This window comes from Neoarius graeffei, chromosome 7 (genome assembly GCF_027579695.1).
Source record: "Neoarius graeffei isolate fNeoGra1 chromosome 7, fNeoGra1.pri, whole genome shotgun sequence".
In the NCBI taxonomy this organism is placed as follows: Eukaryota; Metazoa; Chordata; class Actinopteri; order Siluriformes; family Ariidae; genus Neoarius; species Neoarius graeffei.
In genome coordinates this window covers 55223625-55241331 of record NC_083575.1, presented here as the reverse complement: position 1 = coordinate 55241331, position 17707 = coordinate 55223625, and the positions used below count along the sequence as shown (strand labels likewise).

At 41.1% G+C, this 17707-nt stretch overlaps 1 protein-coding gene across 7 annotated transcripts in view; it reads left to right on the top strand.

The window, feature by feature from the left end:
- Positions 1-4513: 4513 nt before the first annotated feature.
- ldb1a (LIM domain binding 1a) overlaps positions 4514-17707 on the top strand; it is a 48517-nt gene continuing 35323 nt past the window's right edge. For all 7 annotated transcript variants that reach the window (XM_060926005.1, XM_060926008.1, XM_060926003.1 and 4 more), the window contains exon 1: positions 4514-4730. In XM_060926005.1, coding sequence (XP_060781988.1) covers positions 4703-4730 — 28 coding nt within the window. In that variant the 5' untranslated portion in view covers positions 4514-4702. The remainder of the gene's footprint in view (positions 4731-17707) is intronic.

Sequence of the window (17707 nt, the reverse complement as noted above, 5' to 3'; positions counted from 1 at the left end):
CTAACCTGCATGTCTTTGGACTGTGGGGGAAACCGGAGCACCCGGAGGAAACCCATGCAGACACAGGGAGAACATGCAAACTCCACACAGAAAGGCCCTCGCCGGCCCCGGGGCTCGAACCCAGGACCTTCTTGCTGTGAGGCGACAGCGCTAACCACTACACCACTGTGCCGCCTGTCATATTAATATAGTATTCTTATTTACCTTTGCATTACATTATTTCAACTGTAAAATCCTAGGTTCATATCACCCAAACAAAGTTTAAAGTGCCATATGGTCAGATACCATCACTTTATTTTTGGCAATGTATCTGGAGCTTGGATTGAATCTGTGACGTAATAACCAAGCTTCTCAGAAGTTCATGTTGTGTTTCATTATACACTGCCATATCACTTGTCTGTATCCAGTCAGACATCTGTATTTATATATAATATTATTGTTTATGTAATAATGCAAATGAAATAATACAAATATTCTGTTTTAATGAATTGATCAATTAGATTTTTTAATTTAATAGGTGGTGTCGATGCTAGCACTTGAGGAAGATCAGATATATATCCTTTCTTCTCCAGATGGGCTGCATTGCCATTGAGGCTAATTACTGGAGGAGGCTGAAGTCACTACAGCTGCACTGCATCATTTTGAGCATGTTTCTGCCAACAAACCACCAAGCCACACACACACACACACACACACACACGCTTGTGTACGCACATGTGCACATGCACACACAGAAGGCAGTTTAATTTTGGGCCAGAACATTATCTGTGGTGTCTGAAAGAGGTGGCAGTAAAGTGGGTCACCTTCCTTTGTGTCATGCGCTTCGCTCTCATCATTCGAGCTCCATGAAGGATTTGAAAGCATGTAGAATTAAAATGGGGAAAATCACTGAGCACGTTCTTTTTGACCCTCCTTCCTCTGTCTGACTTCACAGTCTGACTCATTTGTTTTGGGAAAAACAGATCTTTCTCTTTAATGATATACCGTATGGCTAATGTTTAAAAGTGGCATTAATACCAAGTCATTAAGCCATCAATTACTGACATGACTGGAAGCTTGGTATCTGCTTAATGTAAGGATTATTGATATAGAGCCAGGATTTTATGGTTTGTATGTATTAGTTCAGATTCTGGTTACTTTGTTCCTGTTAATCCCTGTAATGTTCCCATTGTGCAGACTACAGCTAAAGTAAAGTGCAGTGTGTAATGACCACTGCTGGCATGAGTGAAGCCTCAGGTGTTGTACAGTCATTACTGTACTGCACTGTAGTTATTGCTGACAGTGAAATAGTGTTTGAAACTGTCGAGTCAGAACACAATGCTTTATCGATGATTAAATTATTAAGACTAGAGTGCTGTTTAGTATCCGGGATTGTTGCATTTTGCACTCTTGCATGCCAAAAACAGAAACCTGGTGTTTTCAACTGGGTCAATATACCTCATTTTGGGTCATGCATATCTACTGAAGGGAATAGAAGCACAATTTCATTTGATGTGTGTAGCCGATGACTGTCTTACCGGTTCAATTATGACTGTGAGGGCAACAGTGCTCATTTGTGACAGATGCATTTCAGTCTGGTCTATGGATTGCCTTAATGATCAGTGTCTTCTTGGTGCAGGTCACAAGTGGCTGGACTCTTAGGCTCAAGGCTGGTTGAAGTTAATTGAATGTGAGGCGCCCGTCTGCCTGCATGTATGCTTTCCTGGCTGCGTGTTTCCAGCGAGTGAGAGACAGAATAATGCTGTGCCTTGTGTGCCCTCAACGAGCGATCACTGCTCTGCCGTTGCCATGGCGACAGTGCCCTCTCTGGGTACGACGGGCTGGAGAAGTTGCTCTGGATCTGCGTCATATTTTTTTTTCCAGTGGATCTGTGAGCACTCTCCCGCCTCCTCTTCTCACTCTCCACCACATCACCCCTCTCTCTCTCTCTCTCTCTCTCTCTCTCTCTGTCAGTCCTTTCTTTGTTTAAAGGCTAATTGACCCAGCTTCAGATCGTAGGCACTCAGTGCTTGGTCTGCCACAAACATCGCAGCTCTTCAAGAGAGACAACGTGGTAAGGAACCCAGGGCTGATAAATTATGTAAATTGATTAATGAAAACAATGTCATTGTCATTATCTGTGAGCTTGGTGACAGTGATGACTGTATGCTGTGCCTTGTGTCAGTTAAGGTTAATTCTATTAAGTAATGTATTTCTGCTTGATTTTCAGGTGGTCACCGTGGGACCATCAGGGTGTGTGTGTGTGTGTGTGTGTGTAAGGTGAGTTTGTGTTCCTGAATGCAGGTAAATGTCTGCTCTTTCACCATGCACTCACACTGCTATGCAACACCTTAATACAGAGTGAGATAAAGACAGTAGGGGGACCATCTTTGTTTTCAATAGAGCTGTGGCATGTGTGTGTGTATGTATGTGTGTGAGAAGGAGGGAGGGAGTGCAAGAGGGACCTGATTGTGCAGTCATGAGACCTGATTGTAGTGAAGTGCATTTCCTGAGGCTTAGTGCTTCAAAGCTTTGGCTTGGAAAACAAAAAGCCATTTCCCACAAAATCGCTGCGGCAGCACAGAGAACCTTTTAGTGTAAAATTACTTTGTGATACAGCACGTCTCTTTGTATGTGGTTCACCATTTTGGGAAATCATTCCCTCTTGGTCTTGATATTAATTTATTACATAGTGACAGTAGATGGTGTTGAGGTGAGTTAATGAAAAACTCTTCTGGGCTTTAGAGTTCTGGCCAAAGTTAGAACAATGTGTCTTACAATTTGATCTATATATCTATGTATATATAAAACCTTTAGGCGGCACAGTGGTGTAGTGGTTAGTGCTGTTGCCTCACAGCAAGAAGGTCCGGGTTCGAGCCCCGTGGCCGGCAAGGGCCTTTCTGTGCGGAGTTTGCATGTTCTCCCCGTGTCCGCGTGGGTTTCCTCCGGGTGCTCCGGTTTCCCCCACCGTCCAAAGACATGCAGGTTAGGTTAACTGGTGACTCTAAATTGACCGTAGGTGTGAATGTGAGTGTGAATGGTTGTCTGTGTCTATGTGTCAGCCCTGTGATGATCTGGCGACTTGTCCAGGGTGTACCCCGCCTTTCGCCCTGTAGTCAGCTGGGATAGGCTCCAGCTTGCCTGCGACCCTGTAGAACAGGATAAAGCGGCTAGAGATAATGAGATGAGATGAGATATCACCTTTAGTTGCCTTGTCATTCAGATAAATGAACAACTAGATGGGAATGCCCTCGTGTCTTCTGAGTGTTGTCTCTCTGACAGTGTATTGATTTTAAATGACAGGCATCAAGGACCAACACGATGCTCTTTTAAAGAAGTCTCTAGTCCCTGGGATTGAGCTTTCTGAGATCAAGAGGCTGTAACTCAGCCTTTCATGCCTTCTCTTCCTCACTCCTGAGGTTTCTAAAGCTCCAGAGGCAGAGCAGACAGCAAGCTTGACAGGCTGTGTGAAAGACTTGGCGGTATATGTATGTGATAGTTTGGGGAACTGGAGGACAGCCGGTAGGGGAAAGAGACTTTAAGAGGCATTTGGGGTGAAGTCAAGGAGAATAGAAGGAATCGATCAGAGGGTTGACAGAGGATGAAGCCGGTCTGTCCTCAAGGATGAAGAGAGACGGTAAAGCTCTGAACTAAGAAAAAGGCAGGATTGAAAACGAGCAGGCAACTGAGGAGGGTTTTTAGTTATTCGAAAACTAATCAGTAACAACAACTGAAGCCCTGTGAAATTATGAATAGTGCATTATTTGTTTGCTTTATGGATTCTTGACTTGGACTCTCCCCCCCATTAGAATGGAAACAGTCTTGTACTGCTCATTAGTTTGTGTTTCCTAGGCTTCTTGATCTCTCGTATGTCCCTGCACTCCAGGTGGGCTTTGAATTTTTAATCGATGCTGTCTGTAGCCATTAACACCGCCGTTCTCCTGTCAGCAGAAATAAATGAGGGCTTGGAGCAGAAACAGAGGGAGAGAAATGGAAAATGAAAGAAAGGGGGAAATGATAAATAATATGACAAATAAAAAGGATGGAGAGGTGAATGGAATTTAGCAGAAGCATATGGACAGTGGGCTATGTGAAGAGGACGGGGGAGATCTGCAAAGCAGGGGATGGAGTGTATGTCTCAGTGTCTGGGCGAGTTGTTCAGCAGACCCAAGGGAGTCACAAGAAAGTAGGCTGTATGCATGTGCGTGCGTGTGTGTGTGTGTGCATGTGTACACCACAGCTCCACTAGGCGATAATGACTCTGTGCCTCTGGGCTCTGCCTGACTCTGTTTATCTCTCACACATAGTGCAAGGTAAAAGCTGCCAATACATCCAAAGGAATAAAAGAGCTCCATTTCATGGCTAATGTGCAATGAAATCTGTCTCACACGCTACTTTTCTCACTGCTCACTTTCTCTTTCACCTTCTCTGTCTATCTTCTCTCGTCACTGTCTCACACACTTCCTCTCTGTCATATTTTCCCCCACCCACAAGTATTTCAATTTGCATGTTAATATGCAACCGAGAGTCGAACAGGAACACAATTCCTGCTTCCTGCTTCTAGTCGAGCTCCTGTTTCTACATTTTTTATTCCCTTAAGCACTCCTCCTCCTCATTGCCCTCCCCTCGGCATCTGTTTCTGCTCCTCAGAGGAAGCCCATGCTAGCAGCGGGTGGACTCAACAGCAGCTTTCTGTTCCAAGCAAAGCCAAACATGTGAGAAGATGTCTGTTGGAGGTTGCGCTTGCCCAGGTAAGCACTTCAACTTGACTTATTCAGCCAAGTGTTGCCCGGTGGCTGCGTTGCTTTTCTTGTGGAGCTCCATGTGTCACGTCTTTCCATTGTTACTCTTCAGTGCAGTAGTTTTACGGGTCCTCTGGCTTGTACCGTGGTCTGTTTGGGACTCAGTGCGAGGTTGATCAGAGGCTCCACGTCACTGTTCTGGCAGTTACACACTGTACATAATATGCAATTTCAAAATAATGATTTCTTGTGCAGAGAAATAATGTTGCTGTAACCTGAACAGCCTCTCTGACTGGTTTATATCTGTGTGCTGAGTACACACTTTTTTTCATGTGACGTCAACCTGTTCTCACAGATCTTGAGGTTGTTTGTAATAAGCAATGAGTCATGGGCCATGGTTTCTGGGGCTGCCAGTGAACGCCAGTAAAAATGTACTTATTTAAACAGGTTGAAAATCATCCCTTTAATTGCTATTGGGATCCTGTGAAAATGCAGTGCTTGGTCACCTGTAGATATTAAGCTTTTATTGTTGTTGTTTCTCCTCTTGCATGCTGAGTGAATGCTCGGGCCTCTTAAGCAAAATGCTTCTTAGGCAAACACACTTTAGGATGAAATATTATATTGAGTATATTGTCTTAGCATTTACAAGTTGATATATAGTGAACAGAAGAGTTTTACACACTGAGTGTCCTAACAATCATCTTAAGGCTGCTGATTGTATGAATTAAAGTGAAGCCTTGACATGGCTATGGTCAGAGATCTGAAGGCTTTCAGATTTAATAGCCAGAATCCATGTGGGGAATCTATAAGCCAGCAGATTAAATATAGAGCATCCTATCAGATTAATGGGAATATTAAATTTCACAAGGCCATAGGTTATCTGTGCACCAAGGGGAGGCATTGAGATGATATAAGATAAACCCAGGGTCTTGTTTTGTTAGGCTGTTAAGAGTTATGGCACATGTTCTAGAAGTAGTGCCCTTTTCTGTAGTGCTGTTCATAATCCAGCTGTGAGAGCCATGGCAGTGGATCAACTGTGAAAATATGGGGGGGGGGAGTTGTAACTAAATTGGAGAGATTACTTCATGGACGTTGGTCATTCAGGAGAGGTTCAGGAGAAACTTTAGATATGAGAACTGACCTAGTCGGTCTTGTCTGATATTACTGAAATAACTTTGCAGTCCTATGAAATGAAATAGTCTGTTAGATGATGATAGAGTCTTAGTAAAACTGCCGTGATTCAGCTGCAGTATCAAACAAGACAATGCGTTTGAACTACAGAACTCATGCTGTACCTCAGTTCAGTGATAACTGGAAAACCAGCAGCTCTGTTGGAACCACAGTCACAAGGTACATGAGGTTTCTCCCCTGCTGTTTTAAATGGGATAAAGATCAGTAACGTGTTCATAACGTGCGACATCAAGGCAAGTTTAGACAGATGCGGTAACATCAGCACAATGCAAGCAGTTTCTTCACTTGCTCCCTACTGAGATCCTTATCTTTGTATAAGACCCAGGCATGATCACCTTACTGGCAGCTCGACGGATTAAACCAGCCAACATTTAGCACATTTGTTTAAAATCAAGTAGATTAGGTTCACAAGGGTGCATTTTTTATAAGTGTGGTCATGGAAATTTCCACAGCCGTGTGTCCTTTCTGATTGTTCTCTTTTTTCGAAGCGGGAGGAGGGAGAAGGGGTAGAAAGAGGGGGTGAGACCGAGCGAGGCAGGGGAAGAAAGAGTGGGAGAGACAGTTGTTTCATGTTGAAATGGGCAGCTTTTGTGTGGGCTCTCCCTGCATTGCTCCATAAAAGCCAGCGGCACTCCGTAAAACCTGATTGTGATATTCACCTCGGCTATGAAGACAGCGCTATCTCCTCCCCCCCCTCCGCCCAAGTCACAGTCGAAGCCCCTCCTTCCTAACACATGGGTCTGTTTGAAGTTGAGTTTGTTTACATTCCTGTGCTTATGTGGGCTCGGTGGGAGTGCACGTACCCTGGACCTCAGAGGTCCCCCATCCTCCTGCATACCTGTAGAGATTGAGACTTGCGTGCCCTGCCTTTTATGGTGCATTACTAAGTTTATTTGGACAACATTAGTCATATGTTGGAATCCCAGCTGCATCCCCAAATTCATCCATTTTCAGTTTGCAATTTGATATGAAGGCCTGGACTAGTCTTGCAGGTTAAGGCGATAATAGGCGAAACGATACAGCAAAACTAGGGGGCCGGTAATGATGCTGTTCTCTGTGCTCTGTCACACACTCATGCAAAGCGTATGCTGCTGCTCCATTCGGCTTCTCATATACAAGCACTCCAAATCAGCAGGAGCTCTGCTACTTCATGCAGAAAGTCACATGGGCCCCTTGATTAGAGGAAAATCAGAGCTAAAATGGCAAGCTCACAAAGCCAGAGCTGTTTCATATTTCACAATGGCTACAGCTAGGAGCCAAGAGTTAGGGCAGGGTGTGCTGCGTGTCAAGCTGAATAAGGCTGTCCTCATTTAGTTTCCCTGTTGGTGTGTGTGTGTGTGTGTGTGTGTGTGTGTGTGTGTGTGTGTGAATGGATGCAAACAACACCTCATCTCTACCCATCCCAAACCTCACAGATCTGTCTCATTAGTTTGAGCGCAAACAAAATGGCTTCCTGGGCTGAAAGTCAGCACCCGTTCACTTTCTGAGCTTATGGTTGCATGGAACTTGGAATGAAGTCGAATATGAGCAAAAGGAATACAATGACAAAAAGTGACGGGATAAAAATGTAAGTGCATTTGTTTGTGAAAGTACTGCAAAGTGGGTGGATGTTTGAGAAACATGCAGGGTTGGAGGAAGCAGGAGACAAACACCCGTTTGCTAATTCCACCTTAATTTCCATGTCAGTAGATCCTGCACTGTGAATATTTTATCTTGATGCACTTCCATGACTCACTGATGCATACATGTCAACCTTTAGTTACCCATGCCCTTACAAAATCTGCACTTTTCCCTTACATACACCCATGAGCCCTTATACACGAGAAAAAATTCCAATATATAATCCAAAGCACCGATTGTTTTATTCCACATAATACACTCCTATTATAATAGGCATATTTATCACACTGCACCAAATTAAAGGGATCAAATAAGCGTGTACTGAATAAAAAGAAATTTTAGATCCCAGACAAAACAACTGAATTAAAAAAGACTGTATGTCCAGTCAAGTAAACAGTTAGAGAATGACTGAACTATAAACTTAATTATTTAATATACATTGTATCAGTAATGCCAGAATTATTGATGTACATTTTGCAAATAAAATGTATTAATATTAAATAGTTCATAAAAATTATACAAAGTTCTATTTGGCAAGTGTTGACATCACCTACAATATTACATTCCGCCAAAGAAAATTACTTGAAATATAACAGCAGTACTAAGTAGGTATGTTAATTAAAATAGTAGATTACATGTAATAAATTATATATAATCATGTCAAACAGTTAGTAAAAGTTCCATTTGAGAAAAAAGTGTTGGCACCACAAGCAGTGTTAGATCCAACTAAAGATGACTGAACCACATCAAGTATATTATGTAAACAAGGATAAGTGAAAATATTAATAAATTATGAAGTTAAATTGAAAATCTTCCCAGTAATTTATAACAAGAATTTAAATCTTATTCCTTTTTGGAGTGTTCTTTGTTGTACAAAGATGTTGCAGATTTGGCACTAGCTATAATCTCACTGCTTGGGTAGCAGTTGTAGCTCTTCATCACAGTTCATTTTAATTTGCAGATATGCAGTTAATGTGTCTGCAGCCATATTTTTTCTGTACTCAGTATGAATTTTCCTAACCAATGAAAAAGCCCTCTCACTATCTGCACTGCTATATGGGAGGCACAGCAAAGCAGTAAAAAGTTGTTTCAGCATTAGAAACCTGGCAACACCCAGAGCAGTGTTTACATCGAAGACCTTTCCCCAATATACATCTATTATTTTCCTGGTCAATAAAAGAAAATCAGAGCACGGCAAACATGTAGATGGTGTTAAATTGCTTCCATCCCCTACTACACATTTTAGAGACAGGTTACCAACGGTCGTTACCACCATTACTCTTCATTCAATACTTTTCCAGTTTACTGACGACTGATGGTAGTAATAAGTGTTGGTCATCTGTGTCTACATATAATGTCTATCAGCAATTAAAATGTTTAGGGAAGCGAAACCAGAGATCGCCGGGTAACTACAGTTGCCGTTGTATAAACGGCGACTCCCAGTATCGCCTCCCTAAATAATCATGATAATGGAGGAAGCTTTCCTACATGCAAACAGTAAAAACTTTAAAAATAAATAAATAAATAAAACACTAATGCTTACCTGTGCAGTCTTTGAATCGAGAAACATTTTTTTTGGCTAGCTGCAAAAAATGGTCTGCCACAGTCAGGGGGATGTTGTGTTCAACGAGAAATTGGCAGAACATAACTTCTGCAGCCATCACAGAAGTCTGGGCAGTCCGAGCCGATGTACTTAAATGACTGAGAAAACCACGTGCAACTAGAAAACCACATAAATCAAAAATAGTTCCGTTTCATTGGGCATGTGTGTTTGAAAAAATAAATGGTGGATGCTAAGAAAATTTTCTTGGAGTAACGGAAAAAATCTCTGATACAAAACGTAATTTTCCCCTATGAAAATCGGTGCATGCCGTATTAGCCAAAAAATTGCATTTTCCCGTACAAAATACAGGCAAACCGTATAACTTGACATATATGCTGATGTGCTGCTATTGCCACAGAAGACACAGGCAGGACATTTACAGTGCCTTGCAAAAAGATTCATACCCCTTGAACTTTTTCACATTTTTCCACCTTACAACCACAAACTTATCCAAGACCTATACCTGTCCAGAGTCAGGAAAGGGGCAGGTAACATCTCTGGGGACCCATCACACCCTGGTCACAAACTGTTTGAACTTCTCCCCTCAGGGAGGCGATATAGATCACTGTATGCAAAAACAACCAGACACAAGAACAGTTTCTTCCCTCAGGCTGTCTCTGTGATGAACAGCTAAAATCCAGATTCATATATCAGTAATATCACTTGCAAAATATCTGCACACTCATACAGTCATTCTGTGCTCACTGTTACTTATATTATATTTATACTTATTTATATTTACTATTTCATCTTTGCACTATGTACCATATTGCACCAAAACAGAAAATCCTTTCTGTGATAAACAGCTAAAACCCAGACTCGTATATCAGTAATATCACTTGTAAAATATCTGAACACTCATACCGTCATTCTGAGCACACTGTATACTTTATATTTAACTATTTCATACTTGACTTACCTGGATTACTTTGCACTATGCACCTATTGCACCCCTTTTTTTGTTTGTTTGTTTGCTTTGTGTATACGCTTTTTATCTGTTTTGTACTATGAGAGCTAAGTGAAACTGGAGTCAAATTCTTCGTGTGTGTCCACATACCTGGCAATAAAGTGTTTCTGATTAAAAGTTTTTTATTGAGATTTTATGTAATAGACCAACACAGAGTAGCACATAATTGTGAAGTGAAACGAAAATGATAAATGGTCTTCAAAATTTTAAACAAATAAAAATCTGAAAAATGTGGTGTGCATTAGTATTCAGCCCCCCTGCGTCAATACTTTGTAGAGCCACCTTTTGCTGCAATTACAGCTGCAAGTCTTTTGTGGTATGTCTCTACCAGCTTTGCACATCTAGACACTGACATTTTTGCCCATTCTTCTTTGCAAAATAGCTCAAGCTCAGCCAGATTGGATGGAGAACGTCTGTGAACAGCAATTTTCAAGTCTTGCCACAGATGCTCAATGGGATTTAGGTCTGGACTTTGACTGGGCCATTCTAACACATGAATATTCTTTGATCTAAACCATTCCATTGTAGCTCTGGCTGTATGTTTAGGGTCATTGTCTTGCTGGAAGGTGAATCTCTTTCCCAGTCTCAAGTCTTTTGCAGCCTCCAACAGGTTTTCTTCCAGGATTGCCCTGTATTTAGCTCCATCCATCTTCCCATCAACTCTGACCAGCTTCCCTGTCCCTGCTGAAGAAAAGCATCCCCATAGCATGATGCTGCCACCACCATGTTTCACAGTGGGAATGGTGTGTGCAGGGTGATGAGCAGTGTTAGTTTTCCGCCACACATAGCGCTTTGCATTTAGGCCAAAAAGTTCAACTTTGGTCTCATCTGACCAAAGCACCTTCTTCCACATGTTTCCTGTGTCCCCTACATGGCTTCTTATGCCTGTCTTTCAACAATGGCTTTCTTCTTGCCACTCTTCCAAAAAGGCCAGATTTGTGGAGTGTACGACTTATAGTTGTCCTGTACACAGATTCTCCCACCTGAGCTGTGGATTTCTGCAGCTACTCCAGAGTGATCATGGGCCTCTTGGCTGCTTCTCCGACCAGTGCTCTCCTTGCTCGCTCTGTCAGTTTAGGTGAACGGCCATGTCTTGGTAGGTTTGCAGTTGTGCCACACTTTTTCCATTTTTGAATGATGGATTGAACAGTGCTTCTTGAGATGTTCAGAGCTTGGAATATTTTTTTTATAACCTAACCCTGCTTTAAACTTCTCCAGAACTTTATCCCTGACCTGTCTGGTGAGTTCTTTGGTCTTCATGATGCTGTTTGTTCTTCAGTGTTCTCTAACAAACCACTGAGGCCTTCACAGAACAAGTGTATTTATGCTGAGAGTAAATTACACACAGTAGGACTCTATTAACTAATTAGATGACTTCTGAAGCCAATTGATTGCACTGGATTGTATTTAGAGGTATCAGAGTACAGGGGCCTGAATACTAATGCACACCACATTTTTCAGATTTTTATTTGTTTAAAATTTTGAAGACCATTTATCATTTTCATTTCACTTCACAATTATATGCTACTCTGTGTTGGTCTATCACATAAAATCTCAATAAAAAACTTTTAAGTTTGTGGTTGTAAGGTGGAAAAATGTGAAAAAGTTCAAGGGGTATGAATATTTTTGCAAGTCACTGTACATGCACACTAATATGACAGTATTTGGAATTTGATATGGGTCATGAAAACAGCATATTCCATTTGGATATCCCAAAACAAACAAACAAAAAAAAATGTCGCGTTATTCTGAATTTAGCATTTTCCGATTAAGACATGGCATATGACGATATTATTTGGGTTTTGGGAGCATTCTTTAGACAGCTACACAACACATTCAGAATACAGTACCAGTCAAAAGTTTGGACACACCTTCTAATTCAATGGTTTTCATGCTTCCACCACCGTAGGGTGCAGGAGGCATTATGTTTTCGGGTTGTCCGTCCATGCGTGCGTGCGTCCGTCCCGAAACCTTGTGAACGCGATATCTCCAAGGCTAATGAAAGGAATTTCACCAAACTTTCACCATTTGTGCGCTTTGGGACAAACATGAACTGATTAGATTTTGAAATCAAAAGGTCTAAGGTCAAGGTCACTGTGAGGTCAAGTGTCTGTCTGAAAACCTTGTGAACACAATGTCTCCAAGGCTGATGCAAGTAATTTCACCAGGTCATGATTACTGTGAGGTCAAATGTCCATCCCCAAATCACAACTTAATAAGGTGTGTAGTCTACCAGGCGGAGGCATCCACATCGACGCCGTTGGCATCGAGTTCTATCTAGTTATTAATTAAAAGACACTTCATATCTTAAAGTAATGATGGATGTCATTTCTCTTTACTTAGTTGAGCGGTTCTTGACATAATATGGATTACTACAGTTGTAGAATAGGGTTATTTACTGTATTTTTTATTATTTACTGTTTGATCTCAAACACATTAATAAGGCAAGAAATTGCACTAATTAACTTTTGACGAGGCACAACTGTTAATTGAAAAGCACTCCAGCATTTTAACTCCTCATGAAGCTGGTTAAAATAATACCAATAGTGTACAAAGCATCATCAAGGTAAACGCTGGCTACTTTGAAGAATCTAAAATATGAAATCTATTTAGTTTTTAAACCACCTTTCTGTTTACCACATAATTCCATATACTATATGGAAATGAGTGTTTTACTGGGAAATACACCACTCATACTTTTCATACGAGCTACATCTGGGACATGGAGATTCAAAACCATGACAAATCTCATTATTTTTTTCGCAGTCCAGTTTCCATCAAATCTTGCGCTCTGATTGGCTGGTGTGCAGGTCTGTATCCTACGGTACGGACCCTGGTTACGGACCTCTGGCGACTCGCTCGTTCACAACAACAACAAACATAATAGCATTTTTTGTCAACATTTATCTTTTTTTAATAAGATTTATTTATAAGATTATCAAAAATCTTATAAATTTTTGCCAGCATTTCTCAGGAGAATAGCATTAATTTTACAGCATGGATAGCGATAATGACAGTGTTCACAGTGAAAGTGAGTTTTACTACCCTGAGGAAGAAGAAATAAAAGAAAACATTTCAGGAGAAAGCTAAAAACCTCTAACTTGCTAACGCCGAGCAAAAACATGGCTGAATCCTGAATGACTCCTATTTGTATAAATAGGGGACTACATAGGCGGCAAAATGTAGTTTTTTTCCTACCATGGAAGTGCACTTGTATACTGAGGAGGAAGCAATTTGCATTACAGCCATGAATGAGGATTCAAAATAGCATTAATTTTACAGCATGGATAGCGATAACGACAGTGTTCACAGCGAAAGCGAGTTTTACTCCCCTGAGGAAGACGAAATAAAAGAAAACATTTCAGGAGAAAGCTAAAAACCTCTAACTGTTGCTAACGCCGAGCAAAAACATGGCTGAATCCTGAATGACTCAATTTTGTATAAATAGGGGACTACATAGGTGGCAAAATGTAGTTTTTTTTCCTGCCATGGAAGTGCACTTGTATACCGAGGAGGAAGCAATTTGCATTACAGCCGTGAATGAGGATTCAAAATGGCGGCTCGGCTCGGTTTTCCCTTTCGGGTGCTCTCGTTTTCTGTTAGAATTTGGTAAAGAAAAAAATAAATATATTATTTACCAGCTTAAGGTCGGCCTGTATGGTGAAATACCGTGACCTCGGCCCTGAATACTGACCTCGGCCCAGAGGGCCTCGCTCAGTACTTTCAAGACCTCGGTCACGGTATTTCACCATACGGACCTCCCAGCTGGGAAATAACATATATATGTCACTTGTGAGGAAATTGATGAATTGTTTTGATACATTTGGGTACTTTTTGTTTGTGAATGTGTCTATAGAATAAAAAGAAAATCACATGTTGGCTTGAAGATATGAAGTTTATCTTCTTGTTTTGAAAAATTTGTATTTTCTGTACATAATACATCGCAGATCTGAATGACATATTTTCTGATATTTCACTCTGATGATGTCATTCCCAGTGTTTTCCCACTGACTAGATGCACATTGTCAAAATGGTGGTTCAAAATTAAAATTCTTTTGATTAACTTGAGTATTTTTTGTGGATGTTTCCATATAATATAAAGAACATTACATGGTTGCACAAAGATATGACGTTTGTCTTCTCATGTTGAAAATATTTTCACTCGTTTGCTTCGCTCACTCATGAAATATACATTCAACACTTAAGCATAAACTTCATATCTTCGCACAACTGTTTAATATCATCTATATCTGTTCCATACGTTATTTCATAGTGTTGGTGTCTTCAGTATTGTTCTACAGTGTAGAAAATAGTCAAAATACAGAAAAATCTTTGAATGAGTAGGTATGTCCAAACTTTTGACTGGTACTGTATGTGTCTCAATTGGGTTTATTTTTTTGGATTTCTTTGGGGTTTACGATCAGCTCTGTGCATTGTACACAAACCAACAAGTCAATCAGCATATGCATGACCGCATGTAAATGGGAATATTAGTGGAATATTAATTTTCATTAGCCATGTAAACAGCTAAGTAGGAATAATGTCTTTTTTCATTTTGTGCATGTAAATGTAGTGAGTCAGTCCCTTCATTTAAACTTACCTGACACACTGCACTCCCCAGTAGGAGCTTATATCACCTTAAAACTTTATAGATGCATCCCTTTTTCACATTCATTCATTCTCTCTCTGTCTCCCCCCCCACACACACACACAATTGTCAGGCTTCAGCTTTGACAAATACCGCATCATGGTTTGAATTTACACAAGGCTATTAGACAAAATTATTACACCTGCTAAGCCTCCTATTTTGCATAATATATAGTTCAGTATCTCTTCTTTGTGCCTGTTGGTTAGCACTTTATAACTTCTAAAAAGTGTTGAACTTTACCACACAGGACACAACGTGAACAAACAAAATCTTTGTTACATATAGACCCTTTTCAGTCATGTGACCTTCGTAACAGCGACCGCCATTTTGGACATGTAGTGGACTTCAGCTCGAATCGGTTTGAATGCGAGGAAGGCGACAAACATAAAAGAAAAAGGAGCGAGATGCAGAAAACTGTATTTACTAGTTTACTGTAATTATGATCTGGCAGCTATTTACACCGGATCCAGTGTAAATAGCTGCCGGAGCCAACGTCCGAGGTTCCGGAGCCAGCGCTAGCTCGCGGCCGGCCGGAGCCAGTGCTAGCTCGCTAGCTCGGACGTTGGCTCCGGCAGCTATTTACACTGGATCCGGTGTAAATAGCTGCCAGATCATAATTACAGTAAACTAGAATGGAATGTTAACAGCAATGTAATGCCTTTTCTGGCTAATTTTATTCGTCTTACCTCCAACAAAGTGGTCACTACACAAGCGTTGGTATGCCGCTATCCATCTTCTCTGTCAGTCAGCATCTACCGGGATCCGATAAAATGATAGCCCTTGCCTTGTTTGTTGATGGTTACTTCATCCAGGTACACAACAATATAGTGGCATGATGGAAGTCTTGCTGAAAGTAAAAACTTTCTTTGCTGCCGTTCCTCAATGTTGGCTGTGGTAAACTACTGGTAGTACATGTCCAAAATGGCGGCCGCGTTTGTCGTGACGTCACGTGAAAAGGGTCCATAGCTAAGAGGATGGGCTTGTTCTTGATATCTTTGCTTTCTGATCTGACTGTTATATGAGCCTGGAGTTGGATAAGGGCACAAAACTGTGAAAAACAAGATTAAGTCATTTTCAGCAATAAGGTCTGATGTCTTAATTTTATACCGCAGCAGAAACAGTGACATGAATATAATACTTCTTTAAAAATGATTAAGCAATATTTGAGCTCTAACTGAGAAACAGGAAAGTATGTCAGATGTGGAGTGCATTTGATGTAAAGGTCAGGAGAGAATGGTTTGAACCAGAAGTGAACCGCAACAGATCTCATCTTCTGCATTGAATTATAGTTTAATGTAATAGAGAGAGACGTCTCTGAAGCTAGGTCAGTCTGGGGTGGATCGGCTGCTCATCTAAATGAGATGAGAGCCTGCCTCAGCAGTTCTGTAAAGTAGTTTTTCAGCTTACTCCTGTACTCTAGAGCCACAGCAAAAACAGTAACTGGTACATTGGATAGGCTCACTTAAGAGAATGTCCAATTGGACCCTTGAATTTAGGCACAATATGATAATTGATATTTTTTAATAAAAGGTTTTATTAAAAGTATTACTGCATGCTTGTAAAGTGTGGCTCGAATGAGTCATAGACTATAATATACAGTGTTCATATGGCAGAGGAATGAGCTACCTACACCTGTTAACACATCATATTTTATGTATGACTTTTCTCTCTAATATCATTAGGCCTGTTTTTTTTTTTTTCTTTAATGCTGTACATAACGGGTTAGGCTAATCTGGAATTTAGACATGTATTTTGTCTGACTTTTCTCTTTAATATCATTAGGCCTGGGGTTTATTTATTTTTTTTCCTTTAATGCTGTACATACCCTGTAGAACAGGATAAAGCGGCTAGAGATAATGAGATGAGATGCTGTACATAATGAATTAGGTTAATCTGGAATTTACTCGTTGTTTTTTTGTCCACGTGGGGGCACTGTGTAAGTTTACATGTCAGAACATTGCGGCACAGTTATTTCAGAACCTGTCCCTTTCTGATGCCTGTATTTGCATGTGCAATGCAACCCCTCTATAACGCACTCCTTGGGGGACGTCCAAATAGTCGGTTATAGTGAAAGGTTCGTAATACTGAAATTAAGAAGAAGCCAAGAAGCCTTTGTCACACGTACACTCAAGCACAGTGAAATTTAACCTCTGCATTTAACCCATCTGAAGCAGTGAACACATACAAGTGAGCAGTGAGCATACACACATACCCAGAGCAGTGGGCAGCTATGCTACAGCACCCAAGGAGCAGTTGTGGGTTAGGTGCCTTGTTCAAGGGCACTTCAACCCAACCTCAGACCATGGCTGCCCCATGTTAACCTAACTGCATGTGTTTGGACTGTGGGGGAAACCGGAGCACCTGGAGGAAACCCACGCAGACATGGGGAGAACATGCAAATTCCACACAGAAAGGCCCCTGTCAACTGTTGGGCTCAAACCTAGAACCTTCTTGCTGTGAGGCGACAGTGCTAACCACTACACCACCGTGCCGCCACCATGCTGAAATGGACCCACTCTTCACACCAAACACTCACATTATATGCAAAATTTTAGGCACATTCTCCTTATCGTGAATTTCTCTTTCCAAGTCACTATTGCAGTTCATTGACTGAGTTAAAGGATTACAAACGGAAGCGATGATTTCTTCATCTGTTATGGAAATGACGGAGTTTACCAGTGTATCGTTGTCAGTCTCCACCCACTGACTCACTATGTTTTCTAAATGTTCACTGTTCAGTTCATTCATATGTTGCAAATCACCGATGATGTCATTTATGTTGCGCCACGGGCCTGGGCGGGGTATAAAAATGTCGCCGGTACGCTTTGACGAGGTGTTAATTTTAGCGGTATCAGCAGTCATTTCATCCTTTTATTGATCCTTTGATCACTGTTCTCAATGATTGTTACTGGCTGACACCTAAGCTAGGCTAGTTAAGCAAGTTAAGTTTAACAAGC